The sequence below is a fragment of the Antrostomus carolinensis genome, unplaced genomic scaffold, assembly GCF_000700745.2.
Source record: "Antrostomus carolinensis isolate BGI_N321 unplaced genomic scaffold, ASM70074v2 scaffold14033, whole genome shotgun sequence".
Taxonomy (NCBI): Eukaryota; Metazoa; Chordata; class Aves; order Caprimulgiformes; family Caprimulgidae; genus Antrostomus; species Antrostomus carolinensis.
Genome location: NW_010307445.1, coordinates 67,162 through 86,221, shown reverse-complemented (window position 1 = coordinate 86,221; position 19,060 = coordinate 67,162). Strand labels below are relative to the sequence as shown.

The 19,060-nt window shown below is 36.7% G+C and overlaps 1 protein-coding gene across 1 annotated transcript in view; it reads left to right on the top strand.

Annotated features, from left to right (window-relative positions):
* The first annotated feature begins 1,014 nt into the window (after positions 1 to 1,014).
* The window catches only part of RDX (radixin), a 42,736-nt gene continuing 24,690 nt past the window's right edge, over positions 1,015 to 19,060 (top strand). The window contains 3 exon segments of the mRNA XM_010165445.2: positions 1,015 to 1,089; positions 11,085 to 11,168; positions 16,231 to 16,326. Of these exon segments, the coding sequence (XP_010163747.1) occupies positions 1,078 to 1,089; positions 11,085 to 11,168; positions 16,231 to 16,326 (192 nt within the window). The 5' untranslated portion in view covers positions 1,015 to 1,077.

Sequence of the window (19,060 nt, the reverse complement as noted above, 5' to 3'; positions counted from 1 at the left end):
AAAATTGTATTCATCTGATGCAGTCATGGAGTTATAATACTGGAATCTCTGATTATTCCGAGTAGTATGTCACTTTCCTTTTTCTTAGTATAACTGTAATTCCAGTTAATATTATTTTGAAGGCAGTGCCACCTTTGGTAGTCTGCAGAGCAGAAGCAGGACTGATTCATGAAAGATAAAGGATTCGTTCCGTTAAAAGCATGCAAGAAGGTGTCTAGCTGCGTATTCGTTCTGAGTTAGAATGAATTGGAGGCAGGATGCTATCTACCAATAACATTGCAGGCATATTTTATTCAAGGCATAAAAACTTTCTTGTAACAGAACACAATAGTGAACCCTTCCATTACCTCATAGACATAACTCACAGACTTTCTGCTTAAAAAAAAAACCAAACCCAACCCCCCCAGAAAAAACCAAGAACCAAACCAAACCAAAAACTTCATTATTTTAAGCAGAGCAGATTTTCTTCCTTTTTTTACTGTGATGGTATACTTGCATTCCTCTTCATTTGTGAAAAATGACCTTTATTCCTTCACTGAGAGAAATGAATGTTTTTATGGACATGAAATACAGTTTTGATGCTTTAAAATTGTTAGTTTTTTATTTGTTTTCACGATGTTTCGAGTTTGACTAGAGTTGACAGATTAAATTGCAGCTTTGGAGTTGCTTGTACAAATTTTACTTTCTCATAAATAATGTTAAAGGCTTTTAATACTAGATGTCTGATATAAAAAGTTTTGAAAAGAATTTGTAGCACTTGAGAAACTTGTCTTTTTATCCTGACATTAGAGTTTTAATATTCTACAAAAACTAAAAAGGAGGTTACTACTTAGAGACCTGTAGATTCTGGTACTCGCAAATTTGGTTGCTTTTTATTTACATTATCTACTGAAAAGTGTATTTTGTACATGTAGAGCAATTGTTTACCTGCTTTGGGATTTGTACTATTTGCTGTGATGTACATGAACTCTATTGTGATTAATTTAAAAACAACTCTTTTCATTTTGTTTTTGACAGAAGAGGACAAAGAGTTTGTAGAAGACTTCAGTGGACAAGGGAATAAGAAAAACAAGGAAAATGCCGAAACCAGTAAGTGTCTGTTTTCTTACTCATCTAAAATCTACCAAGGTTTTAATGTTTTAGAGTGATTATTTATTACAAGTTGAGTTGTTTTGACTCCACCCTTTCTGGATTTCATAAGATCTGATAATGTACAGTTGGAGTTGAAATAGTTTTAGTACTAATATGTGGAAAAAAAGGTCAAGAAAGCTCCTTCCAGCAAGTTGCATGGAGCACATTTGGAGATGGGGGCAGCGCTTACAAACAACGATGAACTTAGAGCCCATTTGGCTGGCAGGAGGAATGACTTTTCAGGAATTGTTGACTTTGAGATGAGATGACAAACAGTGGTTAATGGAGGCATAATTTGGGCCTGACTCAATGACTGTGAGAAGCGGTGGAAGGATTTGCTGCAGGATTTGGCAGGGAAAGACAGAACACGTGTAAAGTGTCTGGGACAGCAATAGCACTAAGTTAGGTGGTAGTTTTACCGTGGTAGAGGGTATAACCTAGAAGGTAAGCGTAGAAGGGAGGAAATAAGCAATATTTGTGGCCTCCTATTGATCTCACTTCAGCTGAGATAAAGGTTCATCCACTTTCTATCCAGGGGGAAAAAAAATCTCGAACTTTTATTTCTATAGTAGTTCTAGAATTCTTTAAGGAGATGATTATTCAGCAGCTTGTTTCTTCTGCTGTTGGTGTAATATTGGTTGCTTAGGATTTCATTTGCTGTGTGTTAAATGACTTGGCTCTATCTTCCCCTTGTATCCAATGAGCAAAACGTTCAGAAAAGGAACCAAATTGTCAGGGGAGATTATTTCTATTCAACTCAATTGGTTTATGGAATATCCTTCAGGCTTTCTTTGTTTACTGATGTTTCATTGAGGTAGTAGATTAGGAGCAGGGCAGATCTGTTACTAAGAATAAATATGTCTGTGTGTGTGTGTGTGTACAGATATACATTCCTATCCACAGATGTATAAAAAGTTTTTGCTATTAATCAGAAATCACCAGTGTAAATAGTCTGTGTGGCACACCAGTATTTGTGATGGGTACAGCTTAATGAATAACGTGAGCCTGGGGCTGTCCAAAGGTGAGAAGTTCTGTTCTGAGCTTTGCTGTTGGTCTGCTGACTGATCAACTGGTCATACCATATTGTTTCTGTAATTTCTTCTTCCCCTCTCTGTGGACTGGGGGCAGTATCTTGGCACTTTCTGAAGTTGGAAGTAATTATTCGTATCCTACCCCCTTCTTACAGAAACCTGCACTATTAAGGGCAGGAAAATGAATTACCAGCATACTGTTTTCTGAGCTTTTTCTGTACTGGATATGATAATTGAGTAGTGCCTTTGATACAGTTTTTCAACTGGAAAACTGTATTTTAAGAATAAGGCAAAGTGTCACTGTGGGCCCATGTGGCTCCTGAGGCCCCCAGCTCCATGCAGCTACAGAGCAGTGAAGTCACAGAAGTGATGATTAGAAAAAAAATGACAGCCTGAGTGAGGTTGCTTCTTTTTAAATTGTGGGATTGGAACTGTGAAATTTAGGCAGGCACGGTTCCCTCTATTTTTAAGGAGCTGAGAAAATCGTAGGAGATACAGTTTTAGGGTTGTTCCCAAGAAAAACAGTTTCCTTAGAACTGAGATTGCAGAAGTGCTGGAAGAGCTCACAGTCCACCCTAAGAATGGAAATTAGCTACCAGAGTTTAGGAAAGAAGCTGGACTCATGCCAAAGATGAGATAATTTTTTTTTCCCTTTTATGAGGGACCTTGCTTAAAGAGTTCTCATATGTTGGAATGTTCTCATATGTCTCCTGACGATATAAGTGCATGTGAGATCTTAGAAGGAAGCCAAGTGAAAGGATCCATTAAGAAATGAAAATAATTTTATTATATTTCTCAAAAAGTGTCATGTGGATTTCTTCCCCTAAACTACAGGTTGCTGTAACTACAATTGATAATCAGTGAATGAAGGAGTAGCACACATGCTACTTGCTTCTTACATAGTAGATGGCTTTGGCTTTTTTGCCTTTTTTTTCTTTCTTTCTTTCTTTCTTTTTTTCTTTTCTTTGGAGACTAGAAGAGCCTGGTCATTGCTTATGTTTAATGAATCCAACATTGTTCGTTGAAGGGTCTTGCTGTTCTGCTGGGGTTTGATAGTACTGGGCTGTAGAAGGTCTCTTGCTCTTTATTCACTGTAGCTCTTACCACTTGTCTTTAAAGACAATTCACAATAACCAAATGTACTTCTAGTCCGGAAACTATTTGTGCTTCAACTCCTTGTTCTTTATTTTCGACAGCTGTTGCAATAAGATTGTCAGTGTCCTGTAGTTTTATTATTGGAGGTCTTTTAACCTGAAAACTAATGAAATAATCATGGATCAGATTTTACAGAACTAAGAAAACCCAGTTAACATAACTGGTGAGAATTTTGACAGTTTTATTTTACAGCTTTCTTCTCTGTATTACTATGACCTATTTAGGTGTATATATATATATAATTTTTTCCAGATTCTGCTGTAAGGTCCAAGTGATAGTTTTCGGCAATTCTAGTTGCCTTGTAAATATGCAAATATGTAAATATGTAAATGTGCAGTACAACTATAAGTAAATTCTGTCCACGTTTTTGGAATGATTTTTTTGTTGTTGTTGTTGTTATGTTATTTAACAAAATAGTTAAAGTTGGACTTGATGATCCTTATGGGTCCCTAACAACTTGAGATATTCTGTGATAACAAATAATTAAGCTATAGATGGGTTTAAATTAAATCAGTAACACTAAATCACAGAAAAATCAATGGAATAGATTTTATTTTCACTTTTTTGCTTTCATGTTGAAAAGTTCTGTAGTGTTCCAGACAAAATTATGTAAATGGAAATCAGTAACGGATCTTGGCGTAGTTGAATGTTAAAGCGAGTATGTTTCATTTTTCTGGGAAGTCTCAATCTGAAGTAAGGTTCATGCCACTGTGAATGATCTTATATGTGGTAGTAAAGTTCATTGTTTTTATGTGATTGGGGTTTTTTGTCTTAGAGGCTACTAGGTTAAATAGCTTGAGTGCAAAGGCTGTTTTAAAAGGGTAAAAGTGACTTTAATATATTGTCCTGAGATATTAAAGTAATAGGTGTCTGAAAAATATACATAAATGCAACATTTTGTTGTTTGATTGCTTCAGTAGGAAAGTCTGTCTGTTCACTTTGGCTGTACATGCAGCAAAGTGGCTTTCCATTCTCTTAAGTCATTCAGTCAGCATCTCCTTTTAAAACAAAATTGTTCTGAGACTTAATATTCTCAATTCTGCCTAGCAGTGCAGAATTAAGTTTAATTTAGTTTCTGTTGTGATCCCTCTAAAAAAAATTAGTGACTTTGTACAATTAGGTCTTTGCTACTGTAATCAAAATTGGAGGTGTTAATAGGGCTGTTTTTACTGTGCTTAATTCTCTGCTTACTGAATAATAGAATATTTGCTGAATCTTATTTTCAGTACTTTCTTCCTAAAAAACCAGATACAGAATATTTCTCAGCGGTATGCTATTCTCCCAGATCTTCACCAAAAATAGAAACATAGAAACTAAAATTAGACATCATTAGTTACGTAACTGTTAATCATTTCATAGCCTAAGAAGATTAGGTTTAATTGACTGAAATATTTGTTGCATTTAGAGCGTATAAGAGGAGTTAAAATTGTCAGCCGTTTTTGCTAGTAGTTTGCAGCTTTTTTGTACAAGACTGCGAGGCACAGAAGAGGAAGCATTACACTGGGTAGTAACAAGGGTAGATGTCAAAGTTACTAAGATTAAAAAGAATTCTTTTTTTAGACTTCAGCATTTTACAATGTTGTGTGTTCAGAAGGAGTAGGTATTAGATTGTGGAATAATATAGATATTTAAAATTTGAATTAATATTTACAAGATCAAGTTAATTTCTGTGAAGTGGTTGAATTGAAATAGCGTATAAATTAATTTTTGAGTAGAGTGTTGTTTTACAGGAAAGTCTTTGAGATGTGTAGTGCAGTATTTGAATTATATTTTGATTGTATGATTTATTTCTGTAGCACAAATAGGCAACCGATGGTCAGTTTGGAGGACTGCTTTCTTTTGATTTGTCTATTAGTAAAATCTATTTGCCATTATTCTGTAGCCTTCTGTTCCTAATGCTGTTTAATCCTTATTTTTTTATCTTATCTTCTTCATTAATTTTTCTCTTGCATCTCTTCCCCTGTCTGCTTTGAGGCTGATGTGGAAAGCACGCTGTATTTATACAGTGTGTAAAGCAGTGGGACCAATATCCTGCTACTCAGTAACAAAAACAATTTAATATGCAAACTTGATACCGTAATGGGCTGAACTAGTGTGAAGAAACTCTTGAAATAAACTTTTTTGCTCTGTGCAGTTTTCCTATAAATAAGAATTGGACTTGTGGCTTTTACATGTGATTAAACAAGGCAAAATGTCTGAAACCCTTTTTCATGTAATTTTAAATGGCTTTCTTACTAAATACGGGCACCTACTCAGTCTTGGGCTTCCTGATGAAAGCTCAAGTGCTATGACTAATTATGTGAATGGTGCCTGAAGTACAGTAATAGGAAGTATTAGACTAATAAGCTAACAATAGGTTTTTGTGCATATTCTATTGAGTATCTACATTTGAGGGGAGGTTCAGAGGTTAATATGGTGACTCTCTAACAGGCCATTAAATTGTAGAGGGTTGAAGTTAGATACTACAAGAAAGTGTAGAAATATTTTCTTCAGCTCCTTAAAGCAGTGAAAGAATACAACAAAAATATAATTCTCATATGAAATGCGTGCTTTTAATATGTGCCCGCGGATGTTTATTGTTCCAGGTATGTTTGTTGGCTGTATTCTTTATTGGTTTGGATAAATTATTTAATAGATAAATTACTTTAGATTGTTTTTTATAAATACTATTTTGTGAGCAGTGGCAAATGTCCTTATAACCCATTGGCAACATTTGTTATCAAAACATCAGTTGCTCCCTTCCCGAAGAATAATCAAGATGTATGTGTGTGTGTGTTCTTCCCTTTCCCTTGACTGCGTTTAATCATTCTGAAGCAAGTCTGGTAAAATACAGATGAACTCAGGCTGCTGGTTCTGATGCCAAGATGAAGAAGATAACTGTCATAATGCAAGGGTTTAAAGCATTATTATTTGGGAAAAGTTTATTACAAAAGTTATTACAAATAGATTTCAAAAATACATTTTTTTGTAGCAATTTTTTTTCCAAATGTTTGGTGATCCTTTTATGGTGAAAGTTTTCTGTCCCTGGCCACCTGTTTATGTTGTTCACTAATAGGCAAATGAGCCAAGCTAAATCACCTCTAAAAGCTGTGAGGTAGGTGTTGGTATTCTAAACAGAGATATTTGATGCTCTGAAATACAGCTTTGCAGTTACCATTTTCCTAAATGTCCAGCAGACTTTGCTGTGCTCTGCTAAACTTCACTGCATTCTTTATACCCTCTTACAGCAGCTTTGTTTATAAAATGTGCTCTTAAAAGTAGCCACCTGAAGGAAACAGAGCTATTCATTTTCTTCTTCTTATAACTTAAACAAAGCAAAACAAAAAAACCCCACAAACTTGTTAACCTGCCCCTTTATCTTTCCATTATGGCCCTTTAAATACAGCCTGTGCTTGTCTAGATGCTTGGTTTATGTATTTTAACATATAGTTGCATAAAGACGATATATTCAGGATTAAATTCTGCCAGAAAGAGGCAAACTCAGTGTTTACATTTTGCCTATGGGTTGTGGGGGGTTTTTTGTTGTTTGGTTTTTTTTTTTTAATGCTACCTTCTTCTCAGCACAAGAGTGCACTTGTCCTCGCTTTTTCTGGATGAACATCAACGTGGGAGCTGTTAAGCCTTTCTATATCCTTTGCATTAGAATTGTATATCGCTCCATGGGTGTTGGAAGCATCGAGAGTTTTTTGTTTGGTTGGGGTTTTATTTGTTTGGTTGGGGTTCTGTTTGGTTGTTTGTTGGGTTTTTTTTTTTCTTTCACTGTGTTGTGTATGTCCCAGTGGCCCAAGTCAGTGATTTCTGGTGCTGGATGTAAGAGGGCTGGTCTAGGGGTGCTGTATTGCCGGGTGTCAGTTCTGTCTGTCATCACGGAGCTGCAGTTCCTGTTTGACATTGCTTGATCTGTGAGGAGGAGGGGATCTCACACCACGTGGACCTTGCTAGAGGATTCACAAAATCCAAGTTACCCAGTCCCTAAGCCTACTGTAGCATTCTAATGTATTTCCCAGACATGACCACCGTGATGTTTTGGTATTTGATATTTGCATAGAACTCTTTAGGTCAGTAATAAGTGACATAAGTTGTGGCACCAAAAATAATGTTTACATATAGCTACGTTTTAAATCTTAAATAAAAAATAAAAATTTGCTCAGGCATACTCCTGTGAGTTGCAGAACCACCTAGAGAGTTTCTTGATTAGTTTACCAGAGTTAGAATCCTTATAAGGCATCTACTCAGAGTTCAGTCAAAATTACACGTGTATATACCAAATGAGACTTGTTGCAGCTCTTACCCTGAGCCTGTGCACAGCAGAATGGGATTTGCCTCACAGCTGAGCAGCAGAAGTAATCAGCTAAGTCTTGTCTCGTGCTTTGTCACAGTGTCTGAAGTTTGAAGGAGGATGTGTAATCCTGGTGAGAGCGAGATTGAAAAGCAGGGGTAAAATGAGTCTTGTGGTGTGGACAGCGGTAGCCTTCCAGCGCTTGCTACAGGAAACCTTCGTATGTTTCTCTGTCCCCATTGCAAGAGCTCCTTCCTGTTGTTGTATTCAAGTGGTAAAGTTGGTTTAGAGTAATTATGTTCAGATTAGTGTCAGTCTTCATAATTTGTGGTTCAGATAATTTCCCCGTCACTAGTGTCACATTTAGGAGTGTTGCTTAAAGTAGCTGGATACCCAACAGCAGATGACATGAGTGACAGTCCAGTGCTGAAGTTCCTGGGCCTTCTTTCTCTGCCCATGTTTCCCCAATTCTCTGCCTTATTTATAATGTGGAAACTTCACCCATGACTCTTCTTAATGTACCTGGTTAGCTCTGTTTTCAGACAATGCAACTGACACCAAAGGTTTGGTTTTGTTGAGAGTGTGCTGTGTGACCAAGGTTTGGATTAGATAAGTAAACCTCAGTCTCAGGTTTTGCCAGAAGCGACTTTCTTATTTTCCATGCCCAGAAATAGCTGAAGCTGTGAAAAGATTGTAAAAACCTCAGTATTTGTATGTGAAATATCTAAGTCAGTCCAAATACCTACAGAAGGAAAAATGATCAAGTGTACTGCTACCTTTGTAGGTCTCTTCTTAAATAACTCGTATAATAAAAGATAACGTTTTCATATTGCTGTCATTTAATTTGCTACTTTCTTAGTAGAACTGAAGGTGTAAATTTTAATTAGCAGTTGGGTGATCTGTTAATCAGAAGTTCAAAGAAAAAGAAAATTGCTTAAGACCTGTAATCCATCTCAGTGACTAGATACTCCTAATGGGTATTTTTATCTATTGCAGATGTAGCAGCTGTGTACTCTTACAGCAAGGTGCTTTTATTTGAGGCAGTAACGTCCAGAAGCAAACACAATCTACAGACTGTGTTCAGTTTGCCTCTGTATTACATCTATTATTTTACTGTTTGAGTATTTTAGCTCTTGTGAGGCATATGGACTTTCAGGTGGTAATTCTTGCATTTGTAGAAGGTGACATTTATTATAAGGGTATTTATATACTAAGTTTCTGCTGCAACTTCAAAAAGTCTGTTGCAATTAATTGCTGTGCTTTGTAGATCTTCTGTGAGGCTTCTTGTTTTGGCAGTGCTGCTCTTATGTAACAGAGTGCTTTGGCATTTAAAAAAGTTACATTTTAGCCTTATCCCTTGTAACTTGCTTACTTGTATCTGCCCGAAAATAGCCTTCATTTTTAAAATTGAAAAACTGCTTTAAAAAAAATTAACTTATTGTAATCAAGGCGCAACACCCCCCCCAGGCCCCCCCCCCACACACACACTTAAACTAGTGCAATTGGCAGTGTTAGACCTACCATTTAAAAGGAATTGTTCTGTTCGAGAATAAGCAAGTTTTTTTTTCCCCTCGAAATGGGTAGGGCGAGAGAATGTACAGAAAACACCTCTTTTCCCTCCTCCTGACACTCACCCTCTAATTTTTTTTGCAATAAAAGTTTACTATCTTTTACTCCAAAGCTTTCAACTCTTGTTCTTTATCACTGTTTGCACACACACACAAAAATGCTAACCCTCTGCTATCTTCCTTGTTTGCAGGTCCATAACCTAGAGGTCCTCAGACTCCCGCTATTCTTGTCTTGTGTATCCAGCTCATGCCCAACGTTGTTTACATTGACACTGAGAAAGGAGAGAACAAGCTTAATCTGTTGCACAGGAGCAAACTTCTATCCAGTTTTCTTTTTCGTACCTCAGATCTGCCTTCTGTGTTCTCTCTTACTGAGTCTTTTCCAGACTCTTACTTCTCAAAGTATTCCACCTGGTGGCAAAATTAGGGAAACAGTTATTAATGGAAACAGTTTACATAGGCATAGATCAGGTAGTGCAAGAACCTGTAAAACAAGCCCTAATTTATTCCTGTTCCATACTTCATAGTAGAGAGAGAGAAATTAGAATATATCTGTGTGCTTTAAATAAGTTTCATGTTTCTGGTTTTTGCATTTATAGCAAAGTAGATTTGTCCTTTAACACTTTATGATAAATAAAATATGACAGCATGGTAGTAGGAATGGGAGATCATTCTAGCAGCTAGCAGACAGTATCATGCATTTAGTACTTTGCTCTGTTTCATGAAAATTCTCACTTCTGTGTGTACCAGTTGAAGAGAAATTGGAACAGACTGTTGTACTTCCAAGTAAGGTAGGCTTCCAGATATCTCCTGAAATATTTGTCTGCTTGTTTTAGAACAAATTTAAACAGTGACTGTCAGGAGTCATCTGGAAAATGGTCCTCTGTTTCAGGAGAGGTAGTTCATTGAATAGCAGTGTTTTTTCAGTCTTGTCATAAGGGAATTGAATGCGATTAGTATTAAGGGCAGCTGACTTCTATAGTTCCTCCGTCTATTGATGAAAGTCTGCTATTAGTCTGTCCTGAGGTGTACAAGTTCTAGTCTCATATACTTTATTTTGCTGAACCTCTTAATTTTAAAAATGTCAGGGCAGGAAGCTACTTGTCTTTTTATATTGCCAAATACAAATACCTTAAAATGATATATATATATATATATGACTAGGGAACTTTATTTTGCGCACATTTGGGAAGCCCAATGAAAGGTAGTGCTCAGTAGCTGAATGTCCCAGTGTTCTCTGAGTGTTCAATAACCACATCAGCTATCCCATTAAATTGATTTTGAACTTTGTTCTCTGGTTGTACCTCTAAACCTAGTGTTAAATATTATCCCGAATATGCTTTTATACTAAATGAAAGAGGAGACTTTCTACAGATTGAATTTTTTAATTTTTATATCTGCTGTGTTCTGTGTGTATACAAGACCATTAAAATTGTTGATTTTACTCCCCATAGATTGTTTCTTACAGGCTAATCACAGCATATAGAAGCATTCATAGAATCACAGAATGGTTTGGGTTGGAAGGGACCTTAAAGATCATCCAGTTCCAACCCCCCTGCCATCAGCAGGGGCACCTTCCACTAGACCAGGTTGCTCAAAGCCTCATCCAACCTGACCTTGAACACTTCCAGGGAGGGGGCATCCACAGCTTTTCTGGGCAACCTGTTCCAGTGTCTGACCACCCTCACAGTGAAGAACTTCCTCCTAATATCTAATCTAAACCTCCCCTCTTTCAGTTTAAACCCATTTCCCCTTGTTCTGTCATTAACTGCCCTTATGAAAAGTCCCTCCCCAGCTTTCTTGTAGGCCCTTTCAGGTATTGGAAGGCTGCTATGAGATCTCCCCGGAGCCTTCTCTTTTCCAGGCTGAACAGCATTACACTGTTACAGTTTGATTTATATATTTCTTTATTTCCTACAGATCAATGTCAGAGTAACCACAATGGATGCAGAGTTGGAATTTGCCATCCAGCCCAATACAACAGGCAAGCAGCTCTTTGATCAGGTAACGTATATGTGTCTCTGTGTATGTACGTGTACAAACGTGAAAAACTATTGTGGGTATTAAGGAATAGTTTGAGAAAGTAGAAGTTTTCTCATATATATGAGAACATATGTATATGTTTTTGCTTACATTTATCTAAGCTAGACTCTGTTAGGTGGAACTTCCTCATTTCTTCTCATGGAATGCATTAATTTCAAAGACAAGGCTGTATAAATAGGTTAAAAGTGATGCTTCAGCTGAATCATCTGTATAGAACTACTTTGAAATTAATGTGATTTTTTTTCTGTCTAATCGTATCATAGTTGCAACTGTAATATAATTGTTAGAATTATGTATATGAGAAATTTATATAGCCTTCACTATTTCTTAATGAATGTAAAAATAACAGTTCATTAAGGAAGCGAATGGGGTTTTTTTGTTTTTTGGTTTTTTTTCCACAGATAGATGTTGTGGGTACGTTTTCATTTCCTGAATGTTAGAAAAGTAATGTTGTTCTATGATCTAGTTTGAAATTTAAGTTTAAAAAAAAAAAAGACTAAGTGGAAGAGTGAAAATGATGGCTTCAATCTGCTTATTGGATTGCAGACCCATCAGAACTACACATTCTCACTGGATAGTGTATCTGTTGTACACAAGTCAAATGGGCTAAATGAATTCACTTCATGTGATGTTAGCCATCAGAATCTTGAAAAATTTTTTTTATCTGGGTTGTGGAGTGTTCTAGAAAATGTTAAGAATAGAACCTTGTCAATGTGTGGTTTCATTTTTCCTCGAGAAACCAATAAATACATTGTATTATCTAAAACCAAGATGTATGCAATAGTTAAAAATGCAGAAATATTAGAAATTACTCTTCAAAACAGTTTAACTATATCAACAATTATATCTAGTAGAACTGTTGTTTCTGCCCACTTTCTTATAGGTGCTTAGTGTATGTAATGATGGGTATTAAGAGAAAGTAACACACTGAAAGAGTTCTTTAAGAACTCTTAAACTTTTATTTGACCTTTAAGAGTCAATTGAATTTCTTGGTATGTAAGTTGAAGGGACGAGAATGTTTATTGTTTTGTAACACTGAGCTTTTTCTTTTAGAGGAAAGAAATTTCATTTGCAATTTTTGTTTGAAATGACTGTCTGACTCGTAACACTTCAACCCTTGCCCCTTTCTCTAACATGAGGAGTGGTAGATCTTCAGCCTCTACGTAGGAATAGACTCCATGACTCTTACAGAGAGTTATTGAAGAAAGGGACTGTCCTGCTTTTTGTCTAACCAACACCACCATCAAATAAAAAAGTATGGTATTCTCTGGCACAGCAGCCTTGAGCTGTTACTTGTCTTTTGCCAACCTTTGCTATCTTCTGCCCTGCAGTATTGGGTGGGGTGACATTCTGCTGTGTAACGTCTTATGCCCAGGTAATCAGGTTCATCCAAATTGGGGCATTCACAAACAGGGAACAAAGATACAGCTCTGAATTCTTTTTCATGCTCTCTTCAATTTTGTTCCTCAGTTCACTGTGTGGCTTTTGACATCTCACCAGCTCTTACAATTAACTTCTGGAAGTTTAAATTGAAAAATTGTTAAGTCAAGCAAAATCAACCAGCATAGTTGCATGCAAGGAAAGAAGCATTTTCAGCCTGATCTTAAATTCATATGTGAGTTCCACAGAGTAACATCAAGAGATGAACTGTGTTGCAAAACCAGCACAAAATTTTCAGAAATAAATCTGCTGCATGTTTCTCTGTAGAAAGAGAACTGAATAGCACTTTTATTGAGAGGGTTAGTCTTCAAGGTTTATGCAGAAATGTGGACATGACAGTAGACTTCTTGGCTATTGCTTGCAGAAACTTACCTCTCTGTGAATTTAACTGTTGTGTAGTGCTCCTCTGCGTTTTTGGTGAACAACTTGTCCTTATTTTCAGTCAGTGGTTCTTTTAAAGCTTTTAGTTGGTGTTTCTGGAGCTAGTGGTTTGTTTCCCATTTCATGTGTGTGTTTTCATCGTCATCTGCTAGGAGGCAAGAGCTCAGCATTTGAGGTCTGTGGCTTTCTCTTTTCTCTTCCATTGTGAAACTCAGTAAAGTATTTCACAACTCTTCCCCCCCACCTTTTTTAAATTACTTGTATTTCAAGAGATGTCTTTAAACTATTGATCCTTAGTCCTTGTGTCCATCCTGTCAGTGGTCAGAGTGGTCAAGAGGGTATCTGTCCTCATTCAGTCAGCCAGTTTAGCACATATAACTTTCCTAGGAAGGGAAGAAACCTACGACGGCTACGTTGCCACACTCCGGTGGCAATGGTGGGGGTTGTTCTATTTTGTAGTTTTCAATAAGGTGTTAGCACTGAGCATCAGTACCTCTGGTTTACCGTAGTTGCCATTCAGGAAGAATGAGTGAGTTGTCTCCTTTTTTTCGAAGTTATACCCCACTGTCCTTTCCAGATGTCACAGAAGCCTCCGTTATGATCTTTCTGAAGCTGACTCAATTAAATTCTTGCTAGGTTGTCTTTATGTGTATGTTTCAATTTGCCAAAATATGTCTATTGCTCCGATTGCTTTTCTTCTTCCGGAAGTTTTTATTGCCTATTAATAGTCAAGCTGTAGGATGTGTTGGTGGATAAATCTGTTCTACAGAAGACTTGCCTGAAACCACTTAATGAATCTTTTGAGCCAGAATTAGATTCTTCAGTTTCTTATTCTGTACTTATTTTTCATATCATGCTACTGCACTGAGTAAGTGCTTATATTATCTTAGTACAAAATTGCAGGAATTTTTTTACTCTTTCCTTTGAGCTGAGAGGCAGTGATAGACAATGCTCTCTCCTTATTTGTGGAGTCTGAAGTAAAGCAGGCTAACGTGGAAGCTGGTTTTTAGTGTTGATGTGCAAACATGTAACTCTGCATTGCAGTGGACAAGTTGTCTGTATTGAAATAATGCACATGTCGGTCCAAGGACCGTAGTTAGCAGGTGAGAGTAAAATGTTTTGACATGAGCATGAGCATTTACATCCTTATGCCTTATGGGCAGAACTGCTGAGCATCTGCAGTTCTTACTGACTTGTGCAGCTCAGCGAGCTGATCAGGTACAAAGGCTCGACTTGGACAGCTGCAAAGAAAAGAGCATTCTTGGAGTCACCTGATAAAGGCATAAGTAGTTTGGTCAGCATCATGTAGGAGATCTGTGCCAAAAGAAGTGCAGGTCTGAAATTTCTGTGTTGGGACACCAAATTTAATGTTACTTAGGACCGTACTAGTAACATAAACTTGTTCTTAACATTTCTTATGTTCTAACGTAAATTATGTAGGAATTCTGGAGAAAATAACTGTTCACTCAAGGAGTCAGATTGGATCCATGAACATTGTCCATTCTGTACTTAGGAGCTTGAAGTTGAAAGGGTAGAGGAGGACAAAAGGTGCACTTGAACGAGTGTTAAGTACTAATACAAATATGAAAGGCATCAGAACTAAGTTTGCACAGCTACCTTTGTGACGTTTTCTAATTTTCAAAATCTTAATTTTGCAACCCAATAGTACTACTTTAAAGTGGAGGAGGATCTATGTGTAAAATTCTATTTACTTCACATGCATCTGAATGCTTCCATAAAACAGCCTTCAGTAAAGCAGCTTGCCGGCATGGTCCAACCTGAGAACATACGTAAGTACCGCCATACGAGATCTTTTGGAGGCAGAGTTTACACCTATTTAATAATCTTTGCTGGACTTTTCTGATTACCTGCTTATTGAATCCACATGTACTTTTACTATGCAAAAGACATATAAGATAGTTCTACAGTATTCTGTGTAGTAAAAGTGCTTCTTTTTGTTTGCTTTGAACCTGCTATCTAGTGATTTTTGTTGATTCTCTTAATTCTTACATCATGAGAAATAATGAATAATCATTCCCTCTTTTCCTTCTACATGCCATGCAAGTTTTATAGACCTGTGTCATATTTTTTCCTTTCCTTTTTTCTGTCAGTAGCCTTAGTTCTTGTTTTAGCTATGCAGAAAATATTCAATATCGCTGGTAATTCTTTTGAACACTTCTGAAACATTTCCAGTGCTGCAGCATCTGTTTTTTTTAAGTTGCTATGACCAGTCCGTATGTAGTGTTAGAGATTTGGGAATACCATAGACATGTATTGTATTATAACAGCTTTGTTGCTTTTTTCCTTTACAATGAGAACTTTGTTTGCATAATTAAAATTTTTATCTTCTATGTACAGTATTTTGTTTTTGTTAAATATCATCCTTTATTGATGTTCATCTTCCCTTTTACTGTTCATTCACAGATCTTTGTGGAAGGTTTTTCTACAGCAGATTTTGTCAGATCAGTTTTGTCCCTTTTTGCAGATCACCTACGAAGTCCTGGGGGACTTCCATAGTTGTTACACTACAAGTCTGTTGTGAAAACATTTTGTTTATTTTTGTTCTTTATTTTTAACTAGTTTATCCATAAAAAGGCCTTCCTTCTATTCAAGGACAATTTTGTTTCTTTAGTAGCCTTTGGTGATAGAACTGATCAGAAATCTTACAGAAAATCCATGTATGGTTTATCAGCTAGATCATCCTTATCCCTTTTATCATTAACTCTGAGAAGATCTCAAAAATATTTGAAGAAGGTGATTCATCCTCATTACATCATACTTGTCCACAAGTATTATTCTTTGTTATGGTTTCACCAGTTGTCTTCTGTTGAAGTGGACTTAATGTCTGTAGGTCTTAATGGACCTACTAGTGAAGTGGACTTAGTAGTTTGTAGGTCTGCAGATCACTTCCCAGACCTGCTTTCAAAGATCACAGTCTTGTCTGCTGTCTTGTATTCCTCAGGTGCTCAGTTTGATGTAGGCAGTAAGCTGCACTCTCCAGGTGGTAGTTTGGTGACATGGTGTTGGAGTTTATTTAGAACTCTGAGGTGAATGCTTCCCTGAACATGATATTTTGTTACTATTTTTTTTTTTCTTGTAAAACTTGATTACTTTTCAGTTTGAGATGGTTTCTGTAGCTTAATTGCCATTAAAAAATTCTGGTTGCAGTGATTACTGATGATTATGGATCATTTATCTTTAGGTGGTGAAAACTGTTGGTCTTCGTGAAGTCTGGTTCTTTGGGCTACAGTATGTGGACAGCAAAGGCTACTCAACTTGGCTGAAGTTAAATAAAAAGGTAACAATTCCCTAACATTTAGGCAAGTGTACAGTTTGAAATATACTTTAATAAGGCTTGCTGCTTTGATGTTGTAGGTGAGATACAGCTGGCTGCAAATTTAGTTGAAAAGTTGCTTTTCATTTGCTTTAAATGACAAAATACAGTGTTAAGTTTGGTTAGTTGTAAAAGAATATGCAAAGCTGCATCAACATTTAATTTGAGAAGGAGATACGGTTTCCTGTATTTCCAGTACTGTGGTGATGCATGCATTAGGAAAACTTAAATTCATATGATTGTCTTGTTTCACGTAGCAAAAATATAATAGAATAAATGTTTTACAATTCTGAGGGTTATCTGTGTGAAGTATTGGAGCTTCAGGGATTTGCATGTATACAACTGGAGATCTTTAAACAAGACACCTCTAACAGGCTCCTGTTTAGGTATCAAATAGGTAGATTGTAGGATAATTTTAGTTTTGTTTTCCTCAACAGCACTGAGCACCTTGTATCTCCCAGCTGTTGGGAACCAGATCATTTTACTTGAAATTCTATTTATGAATTTGAATGGTTACTTTTTATTTTAATATTGACTGTCAGGTTATTAATGGCACTGTTTAGAATAAAGATTTTTTTTTATTATTTTTTTTTAGTTCAACTTAAGAATACCTTTTTTATCTTCAGTATTAGGAGGTAAACTGGGAGCTTTTTAGGAGCAAGTCCCACTCTGCATTTATATAATCTTCCCTTTTCCTCTGTGGTAAATCCAGTGAGTTAAACCTGCTAACCACCAAAGCTGTCTCCTAGAATTTCATATCTATGTCTTGTTTCATAGGCAATAAATGTAGTGCTAGTAATATTTTGTTAACCCTAATGGCTTGCCTCCAGTGCTAGGTGACTACAGATTTGGTGCATCATTTGTGAAAAATACATGAAACATTGCTCTGTGAAAGTCTTTGGCAAGTTAAGTTGCTGGTGCAGTTCAGGAGCAGCAAGCATGTGCTAATTTCTTTCATATTGACTAAGACAGTTATCTGTATCTGTATCTGTATTTTTTTTAAAGAAAGCTTGTAATGTTTGACTCTCAAATGCATTAGCATAAACTAGCTTTAACTTGTAAGTTACTATTTAAATATTTGCATTAAATACAGATAAGATTTCATAAATCAGAATAGAGGTGCAAATAAGGTTTTGTTATGGCAAGAGTACAACTAATTGTTCACTGGTGAGAATATAGTGAAGTATTGTGTATGTAAATCAGAAAGTAGATGGACAGTAATGAAACGTGAGGAAAAACGTTTAAAATTGACCTCTGAAATGTTGAATATAGTACTTATACTGCCTTGCATATATGATTAAATGATTGCATTACATTTACAGTTTTTGATACTTGCTGAAAGTCAAGCAAGCAGATGAATCATTTCATGTGTAGTGAAGAAGTTCTAGAGGGACTACTAGTTCACATAAAAATAAATGTGTAATAAAGTGCTTGAGGTATTGGAATGTCTGAGATTTATTTTAATATGAATGTGCCTTTTAACAATTATTTGATGTTAAAATTAGTTTAATTTTGAATGTTTTTGCTTTAGTCCTAATCAGTGCTGAAAGCTGAGCCCAAAAGAAGTTCTACATAAAAATGGGTTTTTGTTGAAATTCAAAGTAGACACTCCCTTAAAACTTGAGATAACCACATCTGATCTCTTCACAGAAATCACAATCATAGGTTTACTCATTCTAGAAAAATAATCTGATTCCTGGAATTCATGTTTTTTGCACAGAAACAAAGCACATGTTTAGTTCAATAGTTCAAAGACTTTTAAAAGAAGCTTAACTTTACACTTATATTGAAGAAAAAGCGCTGTAGTTTTTGCTGAAGAAACCTTGTTTAGCCCTAATTTGTTACTTCCTGCAGTTCATAGAATCATAGAATGGTTTGGATTGGAAGGGACCTTAAAGATCATCTAGTTCCAACCCCCCTGCCATCAGCAGGGACACCTTCCACTAGACCAGGTTGCTCAAAGCCTCATCCAACCTGGCCTTGAACACTTCCAGGGAGGGGGCATCCACAGCTTCTCTGGGCAACCTGTTCCAGTGTCTGACCACCTTCACAGTGAAGATGTTCCTCCTAATATCTAATCTAAACCTCGACTCTTTCAGTTTAAACCCATTTCCCCTTGTTTTGTCATTAGTTGCCCTTATGAAAAGTCCCTCCCCAGCTTTCTTGTAGGCCCCCTTCAGGTACTGGAAGGCCGCTATAAGATCTCCCCGGAGCCTTCTCTTCTCTAGGCTGAACAGTCCCAACTCTCTCAGCCTGTCTTCATAGGAGAGATGCTCCAGCCCTCGGATCATCCTGGTGGCCCTTCTCTGGACTTGTTCTAACTGGTCCATGTCTCTCTTGTGTTGGGGGCTCCAGAACTGGATGCAGTACTCCAGAGAGCGGAGTAGAGCGGGAGAATCACCTCCCTCGACCTGATGGCCACACTTCTCTTGATGCAGCCCAGGATACAGTTATTGGCCCTCTGGGCTGCAAGTGAATCCTTAGATATATTTTTTTTATTTGTTAAATATATATCACAGCTGCTTTTTTTCCAGATATTGTGAAAAATACAAATTCACACAAGCCTACAAACCCCTCTTTAACAGCCTTTAGATAGTATTTCAAAATTGTCTGATTTATCCAGATTGGAGTACTTGATTCAGTGCCATGTGAAGCTTTAGTGAGTTCCACAATGGGCTTGTCTGGAAGCAGTGGATTT